Source organism: Haliotis rufescens, unplaced genomic scaffold, assembly GCF_023055435.1.
Source record: "Haliotis rufescens isolate VD_foot unplaced genomic scaffold, xgHalRufe1.0.p SCAF_4, whole genome shotgun sequence".
In the NCBI taxonomy this organism is placed as follows: domain Eukaryota; kingdom Metazoa; phylum Mollusca; class Gastropoda; order Lepetellida; family Haliotidae; genus Haliotis; species Haliotis rufescens.
In genome coordinates, this window is record NW_025964112.1 from 64993065 (window position 1) to 65020315 (window position 27251).

The 27251-nt window shown below is 39.8% G+C and overlaps 1 protein-coding gene across 3 annotated transcripts; it reads left to right on the forward strand.

Annotated features, from left to right (window-relative positions):
- The first annotated feature begins 1096 nt into the window (after positions 1-1096).
- Positions 1097-26793, forward strand: LOC124152910 (myeloid differentiation primary response protein MyD88-like). 3 transcript variants are annotated; one of them, XM_048381886.1, is made up of 8 exons: positions 9756-9938; positions 10046-10167; positions 16709-17004; positions 18718-18873; positions 20023-20215; positions 22644-22735; positions 23594-23841; positions 26695-26793. In XM_048381886.1, the coding sequence occupies exons 2-8, from the start codon at positions 10118-10120 to the stop codon at positions 26719-26721; spliced, it is 1062 nt and encodes a 353-aa protein (XP_048237843.1). In that variant the 5' UTR covers positions 9756-9938; positions 10046-10117; the 3' UTR covers positions 26722-26793. The 3 variants fall into 3 exon arrangements, with proteins under 3 accessions (XP_046381946.1, XP_046381945.1, XP_048237843.1); XM_046525990.2 differs by lacking the exons at positions 9756-9938; positions 26695-26793 and adding an exon at positions 1097-1290 and having other exon boundaries at positions 23594-26664; XM_046525989.2 differs by lacking the exon at positions 26695-26793 and having other exon boundaries at positions 9751-9938; positions 23594-26664.
- Positions 26794-27251: the final 458 nt, after the last annotated feature.

Consider the following 27251-nt stretch of genomic DNA (forward strand, 5'->3'; position numbering starts at 1 on the left):
TGTTATTTACATATCAGGAGGTAACTCTACGTGTTATTTACATATCAGGAGGTAACTCTTCGTGTTATTTACATACCCGGAGGTAAATCTACGTGTTATTTACATATCTGGAGGTAACACCACGTGTTGTTTACATACCTGGAGGTCACTCCACACGTTATTTACATACCTGGAGGTAACATCACGTGTTATTTACAGACCTGGAGGTAACACCACGTGCTATTTACATACCTGGAGGTAACACCACGTGTTATTCACAGACCTGGATGTATCACCACGTGTTATTTACAGACCTGGAAGTAACGCTACGTGTTATTTACAGACCTGGAGGTCACACCACTAGTTATTAACATACCTGGAGGTAACACCACGTGTTATTAACATACCTGGAGGTAACACCACGTGTTATTTACATATCTGGAGGTAACACCACGTGTTGTTTACATACCTGGAGGTCACTCCACACGTTATTTACATACCTGGAGGTAACACTACGTGTTATTTACAGACCTGGAGGTAACACCACGTGTTATTTACATACCTGGAGGTAACACTACGTGTTATTTACATACCTGGAGGTAACACCACGTGTTGATAACATACCTGGAAGTAACACCACTTGTTGATTACAGACCTGATAGTGACACCACTTGTTCTTTACATACCTGGCAGTAACACTACGTATTATTCACAGACCCGTAAGCAACACCACGTTTTATTTACATACCTAAAGTTAACACCATGCATTTATTACGTTGAAGCACCACATTGCGCTATATGCAGACCTGGAGGAACCACCTAGGTGGATGAGTTTGAGTGAGTGTATGATCCAGCAAAAACAGTGTCGGGACATAAAAATACGCTTGGTATCAATCTTGAAAATCAAACCCACTGAGCTGCTCCGCATGTCTACTTCCAAAGAAGGTAGAGCATGAAGAGAATAGATCATTGCCAAACACTATCTTGACTGCGTGTCGATTTAATCACATAACTCACCAGGTACACATGAAGCCACTGTGACTCACACAAATCGTTATTATACACCTTATCAACGCTGCAATCTAAGTCCCGTAATCATACAGGTCAGACTGCATGTTGGACCTAATGCGTCGAGTATCTGCTTCCGTGATGAAACATCAAATCAGGGACTGTTAAAATAGTCTGGCTCACATTATCCTCGATCAGGAAGTAAGTGTTCCCTCAGTGGTCACGAGACGTTGACATGGCGGTGTGTCCCCTCTGGTCAGCCCGGTGAACTTAGGGGAACTCGGGGGATCGCGGGGATTACAGGTGAGAGTCGGTATAATCTGTTAACACAGAATCACTACACTGCTTTAGGATCCTTCTACGAGTCGATGGTTCATTGAGTTGATCGTCAAATAGTGTAACCAGTTTTATACGACAACCATATTTTACACAAATTACTGCATGTGAGAGATTGGTGATTGTCATTTGGTGGAGGATATTTGTGAGTAAATATGTGGGTGAGTGAGTTATTGAGTGAATTGGTGAGTTGGTGAGCGCTTCGGTACGCTTTGACGCTCCTGCTGACAGTACTGCAGCAATTTACACCCGTTAAATATTATCTTCTTTTTGACAAAATGTGTTTTTTTCGTGAGTGTTATCTGGGTATATACTTATAATTATAATTAATGATATAAATAAAGCGACAAAACTCATTCCATATCCAATAGAAACCTCTGCATAAAGAAGTCGATAGGATTCCGACTATATCATAAGCATGTGTGTTATGAATCACTATTAAATAGTGAAGATACCAGGTGTTCGCGAAAAGGTGAGCGTATCCTGCCCCGGCGGTGGAACCCGTCACAAACACATGCAAAGGCAAGTCAATTGGTCACCTGAAGCGTGCATTTATGTCTGATAAACATACGAACGCACGTTATAACTATATGTATTCGTGAACGTATGGACAAAACACTGGTTCCCATATATAACTTTCTGATCCTGGAATAGCTTCCTTGTTTTCCATGCAGATGAGATAAGATAACAGACCTTACACACGGCCCGTCACAGGTGTTCATATCTGGGAATCACTTGTCTGACAATAGAAGTTACACGTACGTGACTTCTCTGGGGGTGGGGGTAGCTGGAATTTTGTATGGAGACTTCCAACAATGTATTTTTGTGCCGACAATTTCATTCAAAGGACGGAAGTTAAAAAGAAATTGCAAGTCAGTTCGAGGACAAAACACGAGACATTTCCCAGGTCTCGAGTATAATGTGAGTTTCAGTTTGAGTAACATGACTTATCTAAAATGTTAATATTTTCATATGTTGGCTAACTTGTATGTATTATCTACCAAGATTTCCTCGGACTGTGATATTGGGAACTGATCTATAAAGATTTAAGATGTCTTTGCAAACACGATCATGAACGTTAATAATATGTCGAGGAGGATTAAATCCCGGGATGCCAGATGAATACAGAAGACTTGGCGAGATCTCAAAATCAAAGATATCAAAGAGTACATCATACGGTAGATTAAAAAATTTCTAATTCTGTTTTTCAAAGTATTAAAAACCTTTGTGGCATGTTGAGGAAGTGTTTTGGGGCTGTATACCAGCTAACCTAATAATGATAGATGAACTAAATTTATATAATTTAGGGAAATTTCATCATTTTCCTCCCCAAAGAAAATGCGTTTCATAATATTGATAAACGCCCATCCCTCCTAACGACAATACTTAATTTTCATTTATTGCATTAAGCAACTAATTTAGTTTTTGCATTCCCAGCAATGTTCTATCTATTAAGATGATGTCATCTGCAAAAAGTAGAATATAAAGTAATATTTTACGCAATTGTATACATCTCTGATCAACTGCATTTAAACCCATTTTATATTATTCACACAATATGAGAAAAGAAAAGGTGATAACTTGCATCCCTGACGCACCCCAAAAGAATGTGTATGTCATCCATCAAAGGATAAACAGGATTTAACATCATTGTACATATTTTCGTGAATTCGATTTTTTTTACCTTGAAGATTTTTAATCCAAATTTTATACACAAGACTTTTTCTACAAACAGAATCGAATGCACCTTTAAGAACCATAAATGGACAATAGAGCCTTGATTTATGTAGAAACAAATGGGTTTTTTTCAATTATACTGTTAATGATATATATATTGTATATATTGTATTGTGTTTTATAACTCGTTATAAAACCGGCTTATTCAGGGATAACGAAATGTTCTCGTGTCGCTCAAAATTATTATAGAGTCCTTTGTATAAAATCTTAGCGAATATTTGCCATGTACTTCTAACAAAGATGTTGGTTTAAAATTACATGGTTCATCTCGGCGTCCATCCTTTAAATATTGTTATACAAAAAAAATGGGGCATTTCAAGACAATAAGATGCATGCTTGGAGAATTCTATGAATAAGCCGCCATATCCAGGCGATTTTCCACGTTTGATTCCCTGTACTGCATCACGGGACTTCGTTAGAGATTATCTCAGTATCTAAATCACAAGTGTTGTCAACTGTCTCCTTCACAAGTGTCAGACAGTAAAGCAAAATCTGAAACAAAATTAAAGAATTCTTTTTCCTTTTTCACACTGAAATTCATTTTGAAAAACGTTTTGAAATAGCAATTTTAAACTTTATCGGGTTGTGAATATGGGTTACATTTAAAAAGTATTTCGAAAACCGTTTAGACGTTTTGGTTGTAAGTGCCTTGTTGATAGCACCGCTACAAATATTTTTAAAAATTAGACTTAAACGAACAAAGCTGTTTGTAATGCTTTAGAGCATCAACACGTGCCGAACTTGTTTAGCACGTGCAGAACTTGTGCAATTAGATACACGTGGTAGACATATTGCCATAAATCTCAAGAATTCGTATAACAAATACTTTCTTCTTTCCTTAGCATAATAAATATAGAAGCTTATTACTTTCATTTCTTCCGTAACGTTTGTGGCGGCAATTATCTTGTTAAAGCATGCATATTTACATTAGTGATATATGACTTTAGTAAGAGCATCAAAACTAGCACATACAAGTTAAAAGGATATTCATCGTCTGTACTTCGATCACATAAAGGACAACATATATGTTTACCCACCTTCATTGTTTCTCAACCGTAATTGTCCCCCTCAAAACATTACTAATACGTTACTACTTGTATAACACAGTATACCTTTCCTGTCTTTACAATCTGAAGTAAAAATATTTTTGCTATGATGAGACGGATAAGACATAATGTTGTTTTATTGTAGGATAACAATTTATAACAAAATTTAGCAATCAATAGTAGACCTCTTCTGCTTGAATCGTGCCCATGGTAAACATGTGCTGTTTGTGTACAGTTCATATCTTTACACACAACACGTAATTGGGAAGGTCTATGAAGGAAAAGTCACACCAATCAATAGACACCAGTTTCTCATAGGAAACAATATATTGATTACTACCTGTAGTCAAATGCAAACGCCGACAACATATCGTTAATTTGTTCCCCGATAATGTAACGTTGTCCTGATAACGTTACACTAACTGTGTTAGGGACCGCTCATTTGTAATGCTTTGTGGTGCATGTGTGTGAGGGGTGGGGGGTGGGGTGTGTTTTGTTTTTTTTTTTGGGGGGGGGATATGGTGGTTCTTTCACGTAATGAGGGGACACGGCACGGGTGGCCGAGTTGTCTTAGGCGCCGCGATTCGCTGTGCAGAAATGTGTCCCTTGGGCACGCAAGAAACCTATGATTGTGGGGTTCGGATCCCGGTAATTTATAAACCCCCATTATGTTTCTAGGTTTGTCAGCACCATACCCGTGCTCGTGGGTTTCAAGTGATTCATTGAGTGATGCAGGTCATCAACTCATCACTCACTCACGCACCATGAAGCCAGATATTAACATCACGTACTCACGCACCATGAAGCCATATGTTAACATCACTCACGCACCATGAAGTCATATAATATGACTCACTGACGCACCATTAAGCCATATATTAACATCCCTCACTCACGCACCATAAACCATATATTTACATCACTCACTCATGCACCATGAAGACATATTTCAACATTACCCACTCGCGCACCATGAAGTCATATATTATGACTCACTGGCGCACCAGTAAGCCATATATTAACATCACTCACTGACGCACCATGAAGTCATATATTAACATTACTCACGCACCATGTAGCCATATATTAACATCACGCACTCAAGCAACATGAAGTCATATATCAACCTCACTCTCGCACCATGAAGTCATATGTTAACATTACGCACTCGCGCACAATGAAGCCATATAATATGAGTCACTCACGCACCATTAAGCCTTATATTAACATCCCTCACTGACGCACCGTGAAACCATATATTAACATCACGCACTCACGCATCATGAAGTCATATATTAACTTCACTCAAGCACTATGAAGCCATATAATATGACTCACTAACGCACCAGTAAGCCAGATATTAACATCACGTACTCACGCACCATGGAGCCATGTGTTAACATCACTCACGCACCATGAAGTCATGTAATATGACTCACTCACGCACCATTAAGCCTTATATTAACACCCCTCACTGACGCACCGTGAAACCATATATTAACATCACGCACTCACGCATCATGAAGTCATATATTAACTTCACTCAAGCACTATGAAGCCATATAATATGACTCACTGACGCACCATTAAGCCATATATTAACATCCCTCACTCACGCACCATAAACGATATATCAACATCACGCACCCACGCACCATGAAGTCATATATTAACATCACGCACTCACGCACCATGAAATCATATATTAATCTCACTCACGCACCATGAAGCCATGTGTTAACATCACTTAGGCACCATTAAGCCATATATTAACATCATGCACTCACGCACCATGAAGTCATATGATATGACTCACTGACGCACCATTAAGCCATATATTAACATCCCTCACGCACCATGAAGTCATATATTAACATCACGCACTCACGCACCATGAAATCATATATTAATCTCACTCACGCACCATGAAGCCATGTGTTAACATCACTTAGGCACCATTAAGCCATATATTAACATCACGCACTCACGCACCATGAAGTCATATGATATGACTCACTGACGCACCATTAAGCCATATATTTACATCCTTCACTCACGCACCACGAAACCATATATTAACATCCCTCACGCACCATGAAATCATACATTAACATCACGCACTCACGCACCATGAAGCCATATATTTACATCATTCACCCACGCACCATGAAGACATATATTTACATCACTCATCCACGCACCATGAAGTCATATGTTAACATCACTCAATCACGCACCATGAAGTCATATATTAACTTCACTCACGCACCATGAAACCATATATTAATATCCCTCACGCACCATGAAGCCATATAATTGACATCATGTATGCACCATGAAGTCATATGACTCACTGACGCACCATTAAGCCATATATTAACATCCCTCACTCACGCACCATGAAACCATATATTTACATCACTGACTCACGCACCATGAAGCCATATGTTAACATCACTCACTCACGCACCATGAAACCATATATTAACATCGCTCATTCACGCAAAATGAAGCCATATATATCTTAATATGATTCACTCACGCACCATTTATGTACTGGACCAACATCACATCCAATGGATAATGGATGACACAGCATACATGTGTGAATATTCATGGATGCAGTACATCGTACACTAAATGACACTTCATACCATAACACTAAAATGACAGTGAAAAGTGGGGCGCGAAAACATAAATACAAGTTATATATAAATTGTTTAGGAACGCCGTCTAAGAGCCCTTGAGCTCTTGTCATTTCCTGCCTTTACATAACATAATGTGGTCTTTCACTGTCAGTATGAAACTGCAGTTTACTATTATTACCCTTCTATATTTCCACTGTTCATGATGCTATACTTAGACCACATAATCACGACCCAGAACAGGAAGTATAGGACTGGGTCATGCGGTTCTTGGTCGCGTCAGTATATGTCACTTTCCCAGGCAAGGCCTCAGCGCTACGTTTATCGAGAGGTACGCTTATTGAACACGCGCGTATAGTTCAACTATACTGTATTTGAGCTTCCGCACGACAAAACGAAATGCGCGACTAATATTAGACAAATCCCAGTCACATTATAACACTATTTTACACATTTATGTCTGAATAAATATTTGTGAAAAGCGAACGCAGTATTCTGGGACAATTTTTCATAACAAATAACGGTAAAGGAGAATATTTGTTTTCACTAAACATTAAAATACAGACTGGAACATGTTTTTTGAATGTGCAAATATATATTTAATTCAATATCATTTAATTTGACACATTTAAAGCCATTAATTTTGTTATCTGTAGTGTTAAGAAGGTGACGATTGAGATCATCTGTAGTTTGATTTAATCTCTTTAGACATCATCGTAATTAATGTATTACACTACAATAAACTGATAAATACATGCACGTTTGTAAAATCCGTTTGACTAGATACTAGAACGTATATACAGATTCATATTCTTCCTACACATTCAGGGGGCACAGGTCGCCCAGTCGTCTAAGGCGCCGCGATTCGCTGTGCAGAGTTGCGTCCCTTGGGTACGACAGAAACCTATGATTGTGGGTTCGAATCCCGGTTCGCCCCGATTATGATTCTAGGTTTGACACGCCGTGATATAACTGGAATACTGTTAAAAGCGGCGTTAAACCCAACTCACTCACTCATACACATTCACGGATTCTCACTAACATAGCTGACAAACCATAGCTGAACTTTCTTTTCTGAACCCAGGCGACAATGTTTTGCTCTGATCCCTTATTTGTCGTTTTTCTAGAGGTAAGTCATCAGAGAGGAAAACAGATATATGAAAACTGATTGGCTCACATTTATTATGCAATATTTTCTGTTGACCCTCGGATTTAAATAATTTTGAATAATCAAAGTGGAATCTCGACTTAACATAAGCTTAACCACTGAATCCTAAGTTGTCAAATTCTCATATAAATAATTAAACATAAAGGAAAATACATGTTTACAGCTGGAGGATATTCGAAGCCAGTGCCTTTAATCTATTCAACGTTCTTCAAAATGTTTTTAATTGGTAGAATACAATCTTTTTTATAGATTTACCCCAATGATATGTAATTCTTACACATAATTATAGAGAAAGAGTCTTGCATATACCATACCATTTTATACGTGCCACGAAAATTAGTCTGGTGAAGGGACAACTGCAGACGGTTTATATTGCCTCATAAACGGTGTGGGGAACTCATCGACGCTACCCCCACAGTTGATATACATGTATTACATACATTGTTTTATATTTACGCCACACACATTTCACACTACACATATGAAAGAAAGAGCCTTTTTTGTTCCATATCATTATACACAGGTCTGGGAAAGAGACAACTACAGACTGTTCATATTGCCTTAAATATCGGCGTGTGAAAATCCTAATCACTACCAACCTGTGAAGATCCGGGGTAGAATAGGTCTTCAGCAACCCATGCTTGCCGTAAAAGGCGATTATGCTTGTCGTAAGAGGCGACTAACGGGATCGTGTGGTCAGGCTCGCTGACTTGGTTGATGCATGTCATCGTATCCCAGTTGCGTGGATTGATGCTCTGGACTGTTTGGTCAAGACTCGATTATTTACAGACCGCTGTCATATATAGCTGGAATGTTTCTGAGTGCGGCGTTAAACAACAAACAAACCAAATTGCTACCCCTAGAAGTGATATAATACAATTCACTTGTTTATATTTAGTCCACTGGCATGTCACTCTTGCACATTATTATGCGTATTTTCCATATTATTTCATTTTACCCGGGAAAGGGACTACTGTCTGTTCAGATTGCCTTGCCACAACTAGATTAATACAACAAATGTCATATTTGGGATAACAATTTCTGAGTAAAGTACAGATTCTCGTACTTCTTGGGTTGAGTCCCATCCGGGATTCGAACCCACACTTTCAGAGTGAGGCACCTAATCGCCAGCACACAAAGTCAGCGATCTTACCCACTCAGCCACCGATAGATTAATACAGTTATTATTTGTATATTTAAGCCACCGATTAGTCACTCTACACATTAGTATATACACGGACTTGTATATAGGTCCGTGGTAAATAATAGAAACATATCCTTGTGTATTTTCCATACCCAGTAAACGGGAGATTGACACCGCTCTGGGAAAGGGACAACTACAGGCTTTTCAGATTGTGTTGCATATATAGGATGTGGGACAATCATGGCCGCTACCCTACAACTGGTATAAATGCAATTATCATTTTTAATATGTATGACTCCAACTGGTCACTCTACACATTAGTATATATAAAAGAAACATCCTTGTGTATTTTCAATATCAATGAAACGTGAGACGAGTACTGGTCTGGGAAAGGGACAACTACAGACTATTCATATGACCTTGTATAGGGTGTGGGAAAATCATCGCCGTTACCCCACAACTAGATTAATACAGTTATTATTTGTATATTTAAGCCACCGATTGGTCACCCTACATGTTTCTTGAACTGAACTGGGTCTTGAAGTAGCGCCGGATGCCAAGCTCCTCACAGCGAGCCGGATCGCAACGACGGTGTCACGAGTAAAGGGGCGCAACTCGTAGTCATTTTGATGTCGTAACACGCAAGATTACTTTCTGTAATAGTAAATTAACGTAATAAATAAACACGTACATATTTAACGAATTGTTATACCAGTGCAATTATCAAGACGTGTGTAAAAATGAAGACAGGAAACGGCCAATAACGACAATAAGACTTATTTCAATTTCGCACTTTACTTCCTGGTTGGGTGACACAGGATATGAGCGAAGTTTTCAACAGTCTATGAAAATACGCAGTATACAGACGACAACAGGTATTAGTAAACACCGCCACCAATAGAGGAGTGGCATTTTCTTACGGACTGTATGTGTCATTACAAGATACAGAAGTCATCATATTGATTTCATTCCTCCCTTTCAGATGTAGAGCTACCCTCGACAGTTCAACCGCGACCAATGTGACGGATTGTGCAAGTGACGTAGGCTAAGTGACATGGCGTCTAATTCGGACGACGATGATGTGTCGATTCCATCACGATACAGGTGAGAGAGACGACACAGACCCGACCTTTAACCTAATGATCGGGCCAACCTCTTAAAAAAAGACATCCAACCCCACCCACTGGCTTGGCCTAATTTCAAGATAACCCAGATGACAAGGACCAAGCGAGGATTGCATGGCACACTGCGATTGTGACCAAGAGAAAATACTCGGCCCTTCCTACAAAATAGACCAAACAATTAATAGCCATATGAATACTTGGTATGACTCTATATTATAGCTGTCTATATTATGGCTGGCTCTATATTATAGCTGGCTCTATTATGGCTGGCTCTATATTATAGCTGGCTCTATATTATAGCTGGCTCTATATTATGGCTGGCTCTATATTATGGCTGGCTCTATATTAATCCTGGCTCTATATTATAGCTGGCTCTATATTAATGCTGGCTCTATATTAATCCTGGCTCTATATTATGGCTGGCTCTATATTATGGCTGGCTCTATATTATAGCTGGCTCTATATTATGGCTGGCTCTATATTATGGCTGGCTCTATATTATGGCTGGCTCTATATTATGGCTGGCTCTATATTATGGCTAGCTCTATATTATAGCTGGCTCTATATTATGGCTGGCTCTATATTATTGCGGTATCTGTAATTCTCATAATCCACACACCCCTGTTGACTGTTTACTTATGCAAATCTAAGCACGATGTTTCATCGCATGATCAAATACAGGACTTGTTCAGGTTTGTCACAGCTCCTCGTAAGAACACATTATGATAGTTTCTGGAATGTGTTTGAAGTGGAATTACTCCTACCTTATTTCGAAATTATTATTGGCTCAGCATCGTATTTTCATTGGCCCAATGACAACAATAATTATCGGCACAGCATTGGGTTGACATTGGCCCGACAGTAATTATAGGTTTAGAATCATCCTTGTCCAAGTTCTCAGGTTCTATCACCACCCAAGCAGTGGTCATTCAGACTTCATCTTCTATTCTATGCTCATTTACAATATGGGTACAATGTGTGAAGCCCATTTCAGGTATAGCTGGAATATTGCTAAAAGCTCATTTACAATTGCAGCTGGGATGTTCAGTATTTTTACCTTTCATAATATTTGATGGCAATTTTTGATTTTCTGAAAAAGAAATGCACAAATTATGAAACAAATGGCGATCAACATGCAATAGTCCAAAACATCCAAACTTTCATTGTTTCTTAATACATCGTTAAAGTTTCCTCATCTGCCATTGTGTTAAATAGACTGATGTTCTGTAGAGTAGTTGCCTGCAGTAGTCATTACTGAGAACATCTCATCTTAATATTTCATGCGCAATAATGCCACAAAAGAACTTTTCCAAGTGTAGTGTTAGGGCACATAAACTAAACTTTTCCAAGTGTAGTGTTAGGGCACATAAACTAAACATTTCCAAGTGTAGTGTTAGGGCACATAAACTAAACATTTCCAAGTGTAGTGTTAGGGCACATAAACTAAACATTTCCATGTGTAGTGTTAGGGCACATAAACTAAACATTTCCATGTGTAGTGTTAGGGCACATAAACTAAACATTTCCATGAGTAGTGTTAGGGCACATAAACTAAACATTTCCAAGTGTAGTGTTAGGGCACATAAACTAAACATTTCCATGTGTAGTGTTAGGGCACATAAACTAAACATTTCCAAGTGTAGTGTTAGGGCACATAAACTAAACATTTCCAAAGCTACAGCTCTGGCGTTAAAGTTACGAGGAGTAGAGGAAAAATTAAAGAATACTGAATTTTTTAATATATATATTATTTAAGATAATCATTTGTGATCATGATTAATACTTACACAAGAGTTTGAAAAGGAACCTTAAGTAATAATTATGTATCTCAAAACCAGTTTTAAGACTCAGTCTAAACATATATCCCTCATGTTAGCGTGCAAAATGTCCTTTATGTGGCTTCAACAGTTTGTAAAAAACACTAGTTTTCCCAATCATTGATGCATCAGGTTGAAAAAGCATGAAGCAAGGGCCATAACTCCATACAAAATACATTCTCAAAACCAACTTTTGAATTTTGCCTGACATATGTCCCTCAGATTAGCATGGAAAGTTTTTTTATGTAACCTCAGTAGTATCCAAGAAAACCTGTCGGTATGTACCAAGTTTAAAAACATAAAGCGAGGGTCATAACCCTGTGAGAGATAAGTTGTCAACAACAAATCTTTTGTCATATAAAGTGCAGAAACAACTTTGGATTTCCTTGTGCCTTTACAATTTAGCACTTTTGTTTACAGATTCCTTAGCTGCAGTTTTGTTTTTCATTTTACGTTTTCCTTGCGCCTTTTTGAGCCTTGGGGGAGGTCGGGTAGCCTAGTGGTTAAAGCGTTCGCTCGCCATGCCGAAGACCCAGGTTCGATTCCCGACATGGGTACAATGTGTGAAGCCCATTTTTGGTGTCCCCCGCCGTGATATTGCTGGAATATTGCTAAAAGCGGCATAAAACCATACTCACTCACTCACTCACTTTTGAGCCTTGCTTCTGAAACTCGAACCATTCTTTTACATGGGTCACCATGTCCTTGTCAGTGGCTTTTGAGACCAGCTACAGACTTCCTCCTCAGCTTCTGTTTACAAATGATAGCAAATAAATGTCAGTGTGCATATCAAAAGTAATTGGTTTGGCAAACTCTTTCCCAAACTGTTTGATGTACTGTGACAATTACAATAAACATCCCTATAACCACATGATAAAACAAGCACACACCACCCATGTGGTAGACTATATCACGGTAAACCAAAAGTGCAAATAAATGTTTATCATTAAAAGATCTGCAACAAAGGTATGTACAAACATTGTATGCCAAAAATAGCAGCAGAGTATCAGGGACTAGTAACTTTCTACACAATTATATTGCTGGTATACCCAGGACTAGGGCCCTTGATAAACTGAAGTAATATATCTTTAGTTAGAATAGATCAAATTTGAAATGGGGCTCTGGAAAGTATTTTTCTACAAATGGGTAATGACCTGAAAAATGTATACTGCAAGATCTGTTTTTCCTCATCAAATTATTACCATTATTTGGAATTTTGATTTAATAAATGGAATCTTGTCTTGATATATATATTTATATTTGGCATCAATCACCTTTGAAATAGAGCTCTGGAAATATTTTTTAATCTATTTTTTCAGTATTTCATCACAAATGTACATAAATTTCTTAACCTGATGTCCCTAGAGGAAATTTCTGTGGGATCCCAGTGGGAAATTTGGTCAGGATCCCGGTGAGACCCCTCTATTATTGTCACTTGGGAAGACTATCGTACGTCTCCCCTTGGTCGGGGAAAAACTGTACGATGGAAGTCCTTCCTGTATAAACCTTTTTAAAAATAAATGTTTATGGTTTACATCAACTCTCTATGGCATAGTTAATAACTTCTTAATATAAACTAATAATCGATCGTGAAATAACCATATCTCAAAATGAAACTACGTGATCACACCTTTATCGATTGATACAGATTCCATACATCGGTATCTGATCTCTGATCGATATAGGCTTAAAAGTATCCATGTAGATCTGGATAAAACTGCCCAGACCTGTGATACATAGTGATCTTTAACAAGATCTTTTACAAGTGGGCTTTTGTTTCGCCCTTTATCCAATAAATGATCAAAATTCACAAGTAACTATGACATTCCTGTCAAATAACATCAACTCCAAAACAATTTTTCATTTCCACTTTGTGGTGATAGAAAACCGGACTCGTAAAATTACTTCCTGCAAACGGCAGTGAAGCTCCGTTCATCCACCGTTTGGCACCACACGCAATGCTGAAATTTTCCAAAAGCCTCATTGTGAATTTTATGTTCACCGTCATTAGTTTCCTAACCTTACTCGTCCCCACACGTAACAAATATGACTGCGGCAATGCCAAATGAAGCAATGTACATTCCCAAATACCATGTAAGAAGTTGTTTGGCTATTCACTTGCTTGCCGCTATTTTCTGCTGACCTAGGATCTCTACTCGTAGGGCGCGCATCGTACATGATAATAAACTATGTCTGGTCATGTTTCCATTTGTCCTTGTGCCAGAAATAGGTAGATCTATATGGCGTTAATATTTGAATAGTGAGTATGCTACACATGCTAACCTGCAGTGTCACAACAAATCTACAGATTTTGTCATTGACGTGGGATAAGCAGAATACATTGACAGGAGTGTGTTTCACTTTATTTCCAAAACATATACTCATGTTGATACTTTTCAATGAACATTGTTTCTCTTTTCAATTGTAAGGATTGAAAATGATTTCAACACCCCGTAAACACATTGATGTGAACATTTACCGTAAAATAGGTTATCCCTCAGCCCTCAAAGTATCCTTTCACGTGGTCCGTTTGAGAGGAGTAATATGTTGTTGCAGCGAACACTGAGCCGGAAACTAGCACGGAAGCGACTTGTTGGACACTCACTTATATCATTTCAAAAGGAGAGTTATCACCCTTTGGGACATAAAAATTATCATCAGCCATCTTTACTCATCAACACTTACAGTGAAAACTTCTCATTAATATATCATCTCTTTGTAAGTGAAAAGAGTTGTTGCCTTGTTGGACATAGGAACACTGTACAAGAAGATGCTGTTACCCCATCCCCTGGGTTGCCACATGTAGCAGTGTTTGTATTTATATAGCGGCTAATACCTTCACATGACTAAATGAGGGCCTTGTGACATTTTGTATGGCAGTACTACGCACTAGGGCTGGGACAGGTAACGTCGGTACGCAGGTCGGGTGGGTATCTCCATGACGACCAATGGTTAGTCACATGATATATTGTATAATGACTGTAACAATAAAAAATGTTTCGTCCTTGGTTACACAACAAGTCGCTATCTAAAATTGCATGAAGTCATTTTTTTCTGATTATGCACACATTTCTTCTGATAGTAAATGTTTGAATAAAGCTCAGGGTTCAGCCAACTTCAGTGTGGGCATGATAAGAGCTTTTTATCCAGGAAGCAGATAAAATAATTCTCAATTGGACATTTTGTACTAAAGACAATTTCTTCCAAAACTCTTCCGAACATCTTCCGAACATCTATGATTGGCGACCTAAATTTATCTACCAGTACTGCCTGCCACTTGGCAACCTAAAAGTAAAAGTAAGTGATATTGTACCAAAAGGAAATATTTACATTATTATTTAATGTACCTGTCTTTTACAATTGAATTCCCATCATTAGACTTCACACAACGAAGCCCCTGCATACATATGCCCAACCCCAAATGAAACCTGGGCAAACATGTGTCCCATCTCAGACTCTCCATCTGGCTCTTTGGAAAAATAGGTTGGCTCCTATTATGATCTACGTTTTAGACAACAGTGAAAGATAAACAGTAATGTGAGAGTACTTGTTCATCATTTGCCTAAAAAATCTTGTCAACATACAATGTTACATCGTCTATTTATTTATGATCTGAATGTGAAGAGTGTACTTCAAAAGCCGAGGTCACTCTGAAGACCCGGGTTCGATTCCCCACATGGGAACAATGTGTGAAGCCCATTTCTGGTGTCCACCGCCTTGATATTGCCGGAATGTTGGTACAAGCGGCGTAAAACCATTCTCACTCACTCAAAAACGGGGGGCCCTTTGAATTTACTTGCTCCAACAAGAAGATTACTTTGAACCACCTCTGAACTTTATGAATGCCATTTTACCATGAGCAAGATAATAAACAGTCGTAATTTAAAATGATTTTCAACATCCACTTTACTGAGACATGCCCATCATGTCTTTGCTTGAATGTTGCTAAAAGTGATACAATACCATACGCATCACTGATTGTGAGGGGGCACGTGTGGCCAAGTCATCTAAGGCGCCGCAATTCGCTTCCCAGTTGCGTCCCTTGGGCAAACCAGAAACCTATGATTGTGGGTTCAAATCCCGGTTCGGCCCGATTATGTTTCTAAGTTTGTCAGCACCATACCCGTGCATTGTAGGTTTCACCGAAGTGGTAAACGTCTGAGACCTGCATCACTTTCGACCTTTCCTCCAATATTAAGTTGACATGCCGTGATATAACTGGAATGATAATAAAAGCGATGTTAAACCCAATGCACTCATTCACTGATTGTGATATTAAAACTATAATAGAAGGATTTTATTATGATTGATGTTTTAATGCAGTCTTCAGTAGTATTTTTTAGGACTAAGATGTGTCATTGCAGCAGTTGAATGCCTACTGATACATGCCTGTATACACATAAACACACCCCAAACTTAAAAAAATAATCCCCTCCCTTTTCCGATCCCTGAAGATTCCGGGGTAGAATAGGTCTTCAGCCGTAAAAGGCGACTATGCTTGTCGTAAAAGGCGACTAACGGGATCGGGTGGTCAGGCTCGCTGACAATTGCATGGATCGATGCTCATTATATTAATCACTGGATTGTCTGGTCCAGACTCGATTATTTACAGACCGCCGTCATATAATATAGCTTGAATATTGCTGAGTGCGGCGTTAAACAACAAAGCAACCAACCAACACTCCCTTTTCTCTCGTGCTGCAGGAATGTGTCCCTGGATGCACTCCGGGTGTCAGCTCGAAAGAAGCTGTCTCTCTACCTCAACATCGAGAGGCTGCTGAATGAAGAAGGCATTGTACCAGACTATAATGGACTGGCCGAGCAAATTGGCTTCTCCTTCCTGGAGATCCAGAACTTTGGCCGACAGAGAGACCCTACGACGGAGGTGCTGAACGAGTGGACGAGGAGACCAGACTTGTCCCCGACTGTAGGCCAGCTCTTTTACTATCTCAAGGTGATGGGCCGTGAGGATGTGCTGACAGACTGCAAACGTAGCATTGGTGAGTCACATTCAAATTGCCCTAGTCCTGTTATTGTTTGAATTTTTATACATCTTGACTCTATTGAAATATCTGATTGGTTGTAATTTGATGATTAATGTGTCTTTGAAATTATGTAAAAATTGCTTGGGTACAGGGCAACCAGAAAATTATCATCAAAGCGCCATTAGTGATGGTTCCAATAAACACAGGGTTGTAGGAAAAGTAGTTCCGGTGTTACCAACAAACACATGGTCGGTGAGTTGTAGGAAAAGTTGTACCGGTGTTACCAACAAACTCAGGGTCGGTGAGTTGTAGGAAAAGTTGTACCGGTGTTACCAACAAACACATGGTCGGTGAGTTGTAGGAAAAGTAGTACCGGTGTTACCAACAAACTCAGGATCAGCAAGTTGTAGGAAAAGTAGTACCGGTGTTACCAACAAACATAGGGTCGATGAGTAGGGTCCGTCCGTCCGTCCTTCCATCCGAGCTTTTGTATGGCCCATAACTTTTTAACCATGCACCCTAGCTTCACCAAACTTTCTACACACATTAACCACAATGAGTACTTGTGCCTTTTGCTAGTTTGAAGAATCTGAATTTTTTAATTTTTGCCGTTTTCATGGAAACATTAGAAACTTAAACTTTTAGGATGGGTGTTTTGTACGGACTATATCTTTTTAACTATGCACCCTAGCTTCACCAAACTTTCTACACACATTAACCACAATGAGTACTTGTGCCTTTTGCTAGTTTGAAGAATCTGAATTTTTTAATTTTTGCCGTTTCCATGGAAACATTAGAAACTTAAACTTTTAGGGTGGGTGTTTTGTACGGACTATATCTTTTTAACTATGCACCCTAGCTTCACCAAACTTTCTACACACATTAACCACAATGAGTACTTGTGCCTTTTGCTAGTTTGAAGATTCTAAATTTTTTAATTTTGCCGTTTCCATGGAATCATGGTGAAACATAAATTTTGGGTAGAGTTTTTGTACGATCCATGTTTACAATATTATGTATCCTAGATTCAGCAAACTTGCTACATTAACCACTATGACGTTTTTTTATCTTTTATAAGATTCTGAAAGTTTTCTCTTTTGCTGTTTTCATGGAAACATGAAGGAATTTAGAAATTTTGCTGACTGGTTTTGTATAGCTAATAAGTTTTCCAAAATTGTTTTGCACACATGTAGATCATCATAATTATCTGTGCTTTGTGTTACTTAGAATTTATGAATTCTTTACCATATCTGTTAAGGCTAGATGGAAATTTTTAATTTACTGATTTTCTTATATGATATTGTTCCATTTTTTATGTGTTTTTATATCAGCAATTTTTGGTCCTTTTGATAATTCTTCTTATGTAACTCCTCAATCAAATTATTATTCAAAGGTGTTCATGGTGATCTACTTCCTCGTAGTGAACACTGGTATCATGGGAGATTTGGGGGGGGGGGGGGGGGGGGGGGGTGTCAATTGTCACTGGAAGTCAACCTTAGTTTTTGAAACATTGAAGTTAAAATCAGTTAGAAATATGTAATATTTCATTAATTAACAAACTATTTACTATATGTTGTTGACAAGTGGGGATAAGGGGGGTATGTGAGCTTTGCTCACTTCTTTCTTGTCTTGATACTATCACATTGATACTTTTGTGTTGTGATACATATTATATGTAACTGATATGTTGGGAAGTGTTTCATACAGATGCCCCTCTCATGGTTTCAGTTCTGGATATCGAGCACTACGTGTCACAGCAGGAACGTCGCCAGGACGCCGTCGTACCTCTCCAGGATGACACCATATCCCAGAGTTCCACACCCGAATCTTCTGATTTCACAGATCATGACACTGATGAATACAGATACATGACTGTTCAGGATGGTAGGAAGCTTTTCTGTCTACACAAACTACATCGACTTGGTAGTGATGTTTGAAGCTGAACATGGAAGTCAAGGGGACGCTTGTCATAATCATCATGATTAACATAAAAACATGAGGTGGTCACTTGATCAAATAGTAGACCAATACCACAGCAGAGAAAACTCACAAACCATGGCATCCCTTAATTTCAATTGAAAGGAAATGCATACTCTGAATCAATTGCTTGTCCGAAAACAGGGATGTATAAAAGCTGTGTTGGGTCTTACGTTTTTTTACCACCTTTGTATTATTGTTTTGTGAAAAGGCACTGACAAACTACAAATCTCATCATGTTTTTACCATAGTAGTACCTAGGCCACAGTAAATAATATCAGCATACAATTTAATATGTAGATAATTTTGCTGTGGTACATTTCTCTAAATGGATCTTGTGAATGAACAAAACTTGCTGCTTCAAGTGAAGGTTAATCTTGAAGATCCATTAATTTAAGACATCATTCTAATAACGTTCACACATTACAATAACATCACATGTATACAACGAAAGCCAATACGATGTATCGCCCACACATACAGTCTCAGCTGAGTTTATCCAGTCCAGGTGAGCTCCTTCAACATAGAAGTGACATCTTCGTCACAGAATAGATTCTTGTCTCTTCCTTGGGATTTAACTTTGAAAGTCCCGTTACCACCCTTGCCGGAGTAGCATGGTATTATGGAGTTATATTTTGGCGGGACTAATGAGTTTATGCATAGTCGAATCAAAATTGCGAAATGAAATCGAAATCTGGTTCGTAAACTGTTGTGCTGATTTCGGTCGATTGCAAGATTTGCAAAGCATGTGCACCTCCAACATGACATCAACAGATATTTTCCAAACCTTTTCATTTTTTTAATCAAGGTGCTTACGTGATTTGATGCACTTTGTGATGTAAGGCCCTTTTTATCACAATATAGGTCTTGATTATTGATCAGATTGTCTTTACTGGGTACTGCCATTTTGTTTGAAGCAAACAAATAACATTCTCACATTGCAACAACAAAAGCCAATACGATGCAATTGACAATAACATCGATTCTTGAATTCACATAGAATAAACGCTTCAGACAATGAATGTTATCTCACTTGTATCACTTGGTTTTTTTCAGTTGAGAACAACTCACCAGCTTTTTATGATGCGTTCGTGTGCTACGACCCGGAGGGCTATGACCTGCAGTTTGTGAAGAAGATGCTGTCTGAGCTGGAGTCTGCACGGTATGGGCTGAAGCTGTTTGTTCCTTGGAGAGACGATCTGCCAGGGTCATCCACACACACAGTCTCAGCTAAGCTTATCCAGGACAGGTAAGCTCCTTCAACATAGATGTGACCCCTTCATTACGGAATAGATTCTTGTCTCTTCCTTGGGATTCCAGAGTAGATTGTAGGTCCCCAGTACTCCATGCTTGTCTGCTCCTTGGGATTCCAGTGTAGATTGTAGGTCCCCAATACTCCATGCTTGTCTCTTCCTTGGGATTCCAGAGAAGATTGTAGGTCTCCAGTACTCCATGCTTGTCTGCTCCTTGGGATTCCAGTGTAGATTGTAGGTCCCCAATACTCCATGCTTGTCTCTTCCTTGGGATTCCAGAGAAGATTGTAGGTCTCCAGTACTCCATGCTTGTCTCTTCCTTGGGATTCCAGTGTAGATTGTAGGTCGTCAGTACCCCATACTTGTCTCTTCCTTGGGATTCCAGTGTAGATAGTAGGTCCCCAGTACTCCATGCTTGTCTCTTCCTTGGGATTCCAGTGTAGATTGTAGGTCCCCAGTACTCCATGCTTGTCTCTTCCTTGGGATTCCAGTGTAGATTGTAAAACCCCAGTACTTCATGCTTGTCTGCTCCTTCGGAGTCCAAAGTAGATTGTAGGTCCAGTGTAGATTGTAGGTCCCCAGTACTTCATGCTTGTCTCTTCCTTGGGATTTTAGAGTAGATTGTAGGTCCCCAGTACTTCATGCTTGTCTCTTCCTTGGGATTTCAGAGTAGATTGTAGGTCCCCAGTACCCCATGCTTTTCTCTTCCTTGGGATTCCAGAGTAGATTGTAGGTCCCTGGTACTCCATGCTTGTCTCTTCCTTGGGATTTCAGAGTAGATTGTAGGTCCCTAGTACTCCATGCTTGTCTCTTATTTTGGATTCCAGAGAAGATTGTAGGTCCCCAGTACCCCATGCTTGTCTCTTCCTTGGGAGTCCAAAGTTGATTGTAGGTCCAGTGTAGATTGTAGGTCCCCAGTACTCCATGCTTGTCTCTTCCTTGGGATTCAAGTGTAGATTGTAGGTCCCCACTACTCCATGCTTGTCTCTTCCTTGGGATTTCAGTGTAGATTGTAGATCCCTAGTACTCCATGCTTGTCTCTTACTTTGGATTCCAGAGTAGATTGTAGGTCCCTAGTACCCCATGCTTGTCTCTTCCTTGGGATTTTAAAGTAGATTGTAGGTCCCCAGTACCCCATGCTTGTCTCTACCTTTGGATTCCAAAGTAGATTGTAGGTCCCTAGTACCCCATGCTTGTCTCTTCCTTAGGAGTCCAAAGTAGATTGTAAGTCCCCAGTACTCCATGCTTGTCTCTTCCTTGGGATTCCAAAGTAGATTGTAGGTCCCCAGTACTTCATGCTTGTCTCTTCCTTGGGATTCCAAAGTAGATTGTAGGTCCCTAGTACCCCATGCTTGTCTCTTCCTTGGGAGTCCAAAGTAGATTGTAGGTCCCCAGTACCCCATGCTTGTCTCTTCCTTGGGATTCCAAAGTAGATTGTAGGTCCCCAGTACTCCATGCTTGTCTCTTCCTTGGGATTTTAGAGTAGATTGTAGGTCCCCAGTACTTCATGCTTGTCTCTTCCTTGGGATTCCAGAGTAGATTGTAGGTCCCCAGTACTCCATGCTTGTCTCTTCCTTGGGATTTCAGAGTAGATTGTAGGTCCCCAGTACCCCATGCTTGTCTCTTCCTTGGGATTCCAGAGTAGATTGTAGGTCCCCGGTACTCCATGCTTGTCTCTTCCTTGGGATTTTAGAGTAGATTGTAGGTCCCCACTACTCCATGCTTGTCTCTTCCTTGGGATTTCAGAGTAGATTGTAGGTCCCCACTACTCCATGCTTGTCTCTTCCTTGGGATTCCACAGTAGATTGTAGGTCCCCAGTACTTCATGCTTGTCTGCTCCTTGGGATTCCAGAGTAGATTGTAGGTCCCCAGTACTCCATGCTTGTCTCCTTCTTGGGATTCCACAGTAGATTGTAGGTCCCCGGTACTCCATGCTTGTCTCTTCCTTGGGATTCCAAAGTAGATTGTAGGTCCCCAGTACTCCATGCTTGTCTCTTCCTTGGGATTCCAAATTGGACTGTAGGTCCCCAGTTCTCCATGCTTGTCTCTTCCTTGGGATTCCAGTGCAGATTGTTGGTCACCTGTACTCCATGCTTGCAATAATAGAACTGAAATAAGGACTTGTTTCATGCCCTGATGTGATGGATCATTGTTTCTGTTGTCAACAATAGATTCACCCTGCTCCGTCTAAAATGTGTTATTGGCCAACTTGATGTGGCTGTGCAATGGCTGTAATGTAGTACCCACTCCATTTAAGTGGTCAGTAAATTGGGAGTTGGGTGATCACTATGTTGGGCTTGATGATTGTGTTGTCATGACTGTCTCTAACAGAATTAACTCATGGTCTTATTGACATGACAGAAAGCCGAATTTCAAAGCATGCTGATGGTGGGTGTAATTTGTGTATTTCCCCCGATATTGCAGGTGTCGAAGAATGGTGATCATTATGTCTCCCCGCTTCTTAAAGAGTCCGGCCTGCGACTTCCAGACGAAGTTTGCCCACAGTCTCTCGCCAGGTGAGGATCAATGTATTTCAGGGCAGTATTGGGTTCAAAAGGGTTAATCTTAACCAATCATAATATATCTTCCCAAGACAAGTGAGTTAAGTAACTTTAAAAGTCCAGTTACCACCCTTGCAGAACTAACCTGGTACTATGGAGTTATATTTTGGCCGGACTAACGAGTTTATGCATAGTCCAATCAAAATCGCAAAACGAAATTGAAATCTGGTTCATAAACTGTTGTGCTGATTTTGGTCGATTGCAAGATTTGCAAAGCATGTGCACCTCCAACACGCCATCAACAGTTATTTTCGAAAACTTTTCATGTTTTTAATCAAGGTGCTCATATGATTTGATGCACTTTGCGATGTAAGGCCCGTTTTATCACAATATAGATCTTGATTATTGATCAGATTGTCTTGACTGGGTACTGCCATTTTGTTTGAAGCAAATGTAAGTGATACAAGAGGCGGAATCTGATTTGTCAATAGTGAGTGAGTGAGTGAGTATGGTTTTACGCCGCTTTTAGCAATATTCCAGCAATATCACGGCGGGGGACACCAGAAATGTGATTTGTCAATAGGAGAGGCATAGATGGGACAACTTGGGACAACTCGTGTGAGTGTGTGAGTGAGTGGGTGGATTGGGTGAGTGGGTGGATTGGGTGAGTGAGTGAGTGAGTCCTAAAGTGGTGCAAGTCTCAGATGTGTCATACATATAGTGTTGTACATGATGTATATGTTGCAGTCAGATGGGATCACATGTTTAAACCACTTCAACAAGTACAAAAGTTGTTGTTTTCATAGCGCAAGGTGTGATAAGATCTAACAATTCCACTTTTCCATCTGTGCATGTATTTTCTTTGTTTTGTAGGTTCCCGCAGCAAGAAGTTGGTGCCTGTCCTCATCACACCCTGCTTTATACCCCAGATCCTTCGCCACGTAACTCTCTGTGATTTCACAAAACGAGACCTGATGGAGTGGTTCTGGCACCGGCTTGCCCGAGCAATTAAGGCTCCCCTTAACTTTGAGGAGCTGCAGATAAATGACAAGATTTCATTGGAAGACATCACCCTTAGCCTGGATCAAGAACAATATCGCAACAGTGGGAGCAGCAGCAGCAGCAGCAGCAGTAGCAGCCAACCGCTACCCATCATCCACTCTCCTCCCTCCTCCTCATTATCCTCCAGGCCTGCTGCTGCAGCCAACTCCCCTGGATCAAGCGGCGACCACACTCCAATGGAACCAGGGTCCCCAGTGCAGAGTGCTTCTCCAGGCTCCCCCATGGCATCAATGTCCTCATCCACGCAGTCATCAAGCCCCATTCCCCCTCGTCGCAGACATCGACAGACTGACAGAAGCATCCCTCAGCTGTTCCCATCCAGTCAGTGTTGATTAGTGTCTGAAATGATTGGAAGAATTGGGCCTACAGAGCAAATATGTTTGGAAAGGAACTTTTGAATTTAGTTTAATTCAGGTTAAGTTCAACATTTCAGCATCACGTAAATGTTCTCATCCAGTCAGTGTTGACATTGGTGGAAGTAATCATTTGAAGAATTGGACCATCAGAGCACATATGTTGGCTATGGAACTTTTTCATCAATTTGATTACACAACCAACGGCTCAGCATTCCAGCAAGATCAGTTACTTGGTTGGGTGTCAGATTCTCCTGTGCGTACAAAACATTGTCAGTAGACTGGATTCTGGAAATGAATTGGCAGGCTCCATTCTAAGTTTGAGATTTATAATCTTTCTATTTATTAAAACAATTAAAGGTGTCAAGGCGTAACTATACAAAGACTTTTTGTAATTGGTTAGGGTTAGAACTTGTTCCCAACTATGACATGAATCTGGCATGATCCTTCACAATGGATTACTGGGGTTCTTGTGTTGTAGTGTAGTGAGCTGGCTTGTGCAGGCACAAGTCTGTCTTAGAGCTGCATATCAGTGATGGACCTGGGGTAACTGCAACCTAGCTCTAGGGCCACAACATTGTCTTTGTTAACCCTGTTGTGTAACGGATGCCGTTACAGGACCATGGCGACCATGCAGCTGCTCGTGTAATGAACTCCGGCTGAAGTCTCAGTTGTCCTCACTCAAGTTCAGAGGGAAATTGTGTTTACTGTTTCAAGAGATCATGTGGAAATAAACACACTGTGTGAGCAGACTACACAGGATCTTCATTTCAACTGGAAGAGTAATCTGAGTGAGATCTTGTGTTGTATCACTTGCCTCTTGCAGGCTTCACATGAGAGGGAAGTGAAATCTCCAAAACAGACATATACGTTCACACAGTTACAAAGAAGTGTTTCACATTGTTTATCACAAGCATTTGACATGTTTCAAAAATCTTGTTGGAAACTGTAAGATTAACTTTACTTTGTTTCAGAACAATATCTCTGAGTAACAGATGCGAAAAACACTGGATGTATTTCTTCAGTTGAAAATGACAATGACAATACTTAATTACCGGAAATAGGGAGCCCTTTGTACATGTGAAAGTGCTGACAGATTAAACACATAGGACTTGCCCTACACAATGCGAGTATATCAAGAAAGCCACAAAGGTTAAAACAAGGCAGGGATGAACAATCCTTTAACAGATGAATGCAGGTTGGATAACAGATCTAAGAGCTGTTTGTGTTGAGATGTGGCTGATCGTATCATTGACCGGAGGATAGGAGTGTTTACTCATTACTTATAATTATATGAGATAAATTTAGAACTTGTTTGTCATATAAAATGGTAAGATTGTCGAAGTTGTCCTCACTCAAGTGCAGAAAGAAATTGTGTTCACTGTTTCAAGAGCAATGTGGAAATAAACACAGAGTGTGAACAGACTATCACAGGACCTTCAGTACAACTGGAAGGGTAATCTGAATGAGATCTTGAGTTGTATCACTTGTTTCTTACAGGCTTCATTTAGAACTTGTTCTGGTAGAACTGGTAAGACTGTCGAAGGTACCCCAATACAAGTTATATGTTCATTTGTCCTTGCAGGAACATACCAGTTGATCAGTGTAAGAGAACGAAAGAGAACAGTTCTTTAATGGTACATATGATAGTGGTACATATATTTGACATCGCTGGTGGTGGGACAGTTGCATTTGTATTTGAGAGTTTGGTTTATACCACAAAACTAGTTATTGGATAATACTACATGTATTTGAGAGTAGGGTTTGTACCACACAACTGGGGTCAGGACAATAGTACATATATTTGAGAGTTTGGTTTATACGACAGACAAGTGTCAGTACTTAATTATTTAGAGTATGTTATATACCACAGAACTGTTGTCGTTTTGAGAGTTTGGTTCAGGTCAAACTCCATTCTGTAATCATCTATGAGAGTATGGCGTTTATATAGTCGCTTAGGGCACAGTTCTGAGTTTATTATTTATGTACCTGAAAACTCTAACTGGCCTCTCAGGGCCCTCTCAGTGCATGTTCTACCACTTACAGGGCTGTTTCAATCTTTTGGGTAGAGCATCTGCCAGAGAGCAGAAGGTCGATAGTTTGATTTTCTGGTTGCGTCATACCAATAGATGGTGAAAGATTGTACATGTTGTTACCCTTCCTGGCGACCGGCATTAAGGGGATAAAACGAGCACCGGTTGGCTCAGAATGTTTGAGTAGGGTTTCCATGTTAAATTGCTCTTACATTTCCATGACGAGTCCTGTAGCTTCAGTACTGGCTATAACGTGTCCAGGAGGGCTCAATTCTTAAACACATTTGAATACAACATGGCACCACTGAATCCTATTTTGTGTTGACAGGTTTTATAAGTTGTGTTAAGATTCTCACATTGGTGGTGATGATTCCTCAAATTGTAGTCATGTACACCAGTCACGCCTCTTGCCACTGAACTGGTTTGTTTACAGATCATTAATGCAATGTAATAGATTGTCATGATCTTTTAGAACAAATAAATATATTTAGATATTGGAAGTTGTATGTAATTTGCACTTGTCAGTGGTTTTCATTCAGGGACAACCAACTAGGGTAGCTGTCACATTAACCTGCGGTTATTAAAGGACAACCAACCAGGGTAGCTGTCAGTTAATATGGGTTATTCAGCAGACAGACTATGCAACCAGTAGTTACTGACGAATTCCTACATACTAGATCTAACGGTGCCAGGGGCACGGTCTTCAGCTGACAGGATCCACTGGTGGTAGATTCGAACCCAGAATCATCCCGATTATGTGCCTCAGTCTGCCCTAAAGTAGTAAACGTTAAAGCAGGCACACCGTGTTCACAGCCGTGTTAAATCGAATTGAGTCAAGCAGTGATACCTTGTTTCTAGCACATATACATCTCTTTATAACCTTACAACGATTATGTATAGAATGCAAGGTTAGGGAACAACACTCACTCACGCACCATGAAGTCATATAATAACATCACTCTCGCACCATGAAGTCATATAATAACATCACTCACGCACCATGAAGTCATATAATAACATCACTCTCGCACCATGAAGTCATATAATAACATCACTCCCGCACCATGAAGTCATATAATAACA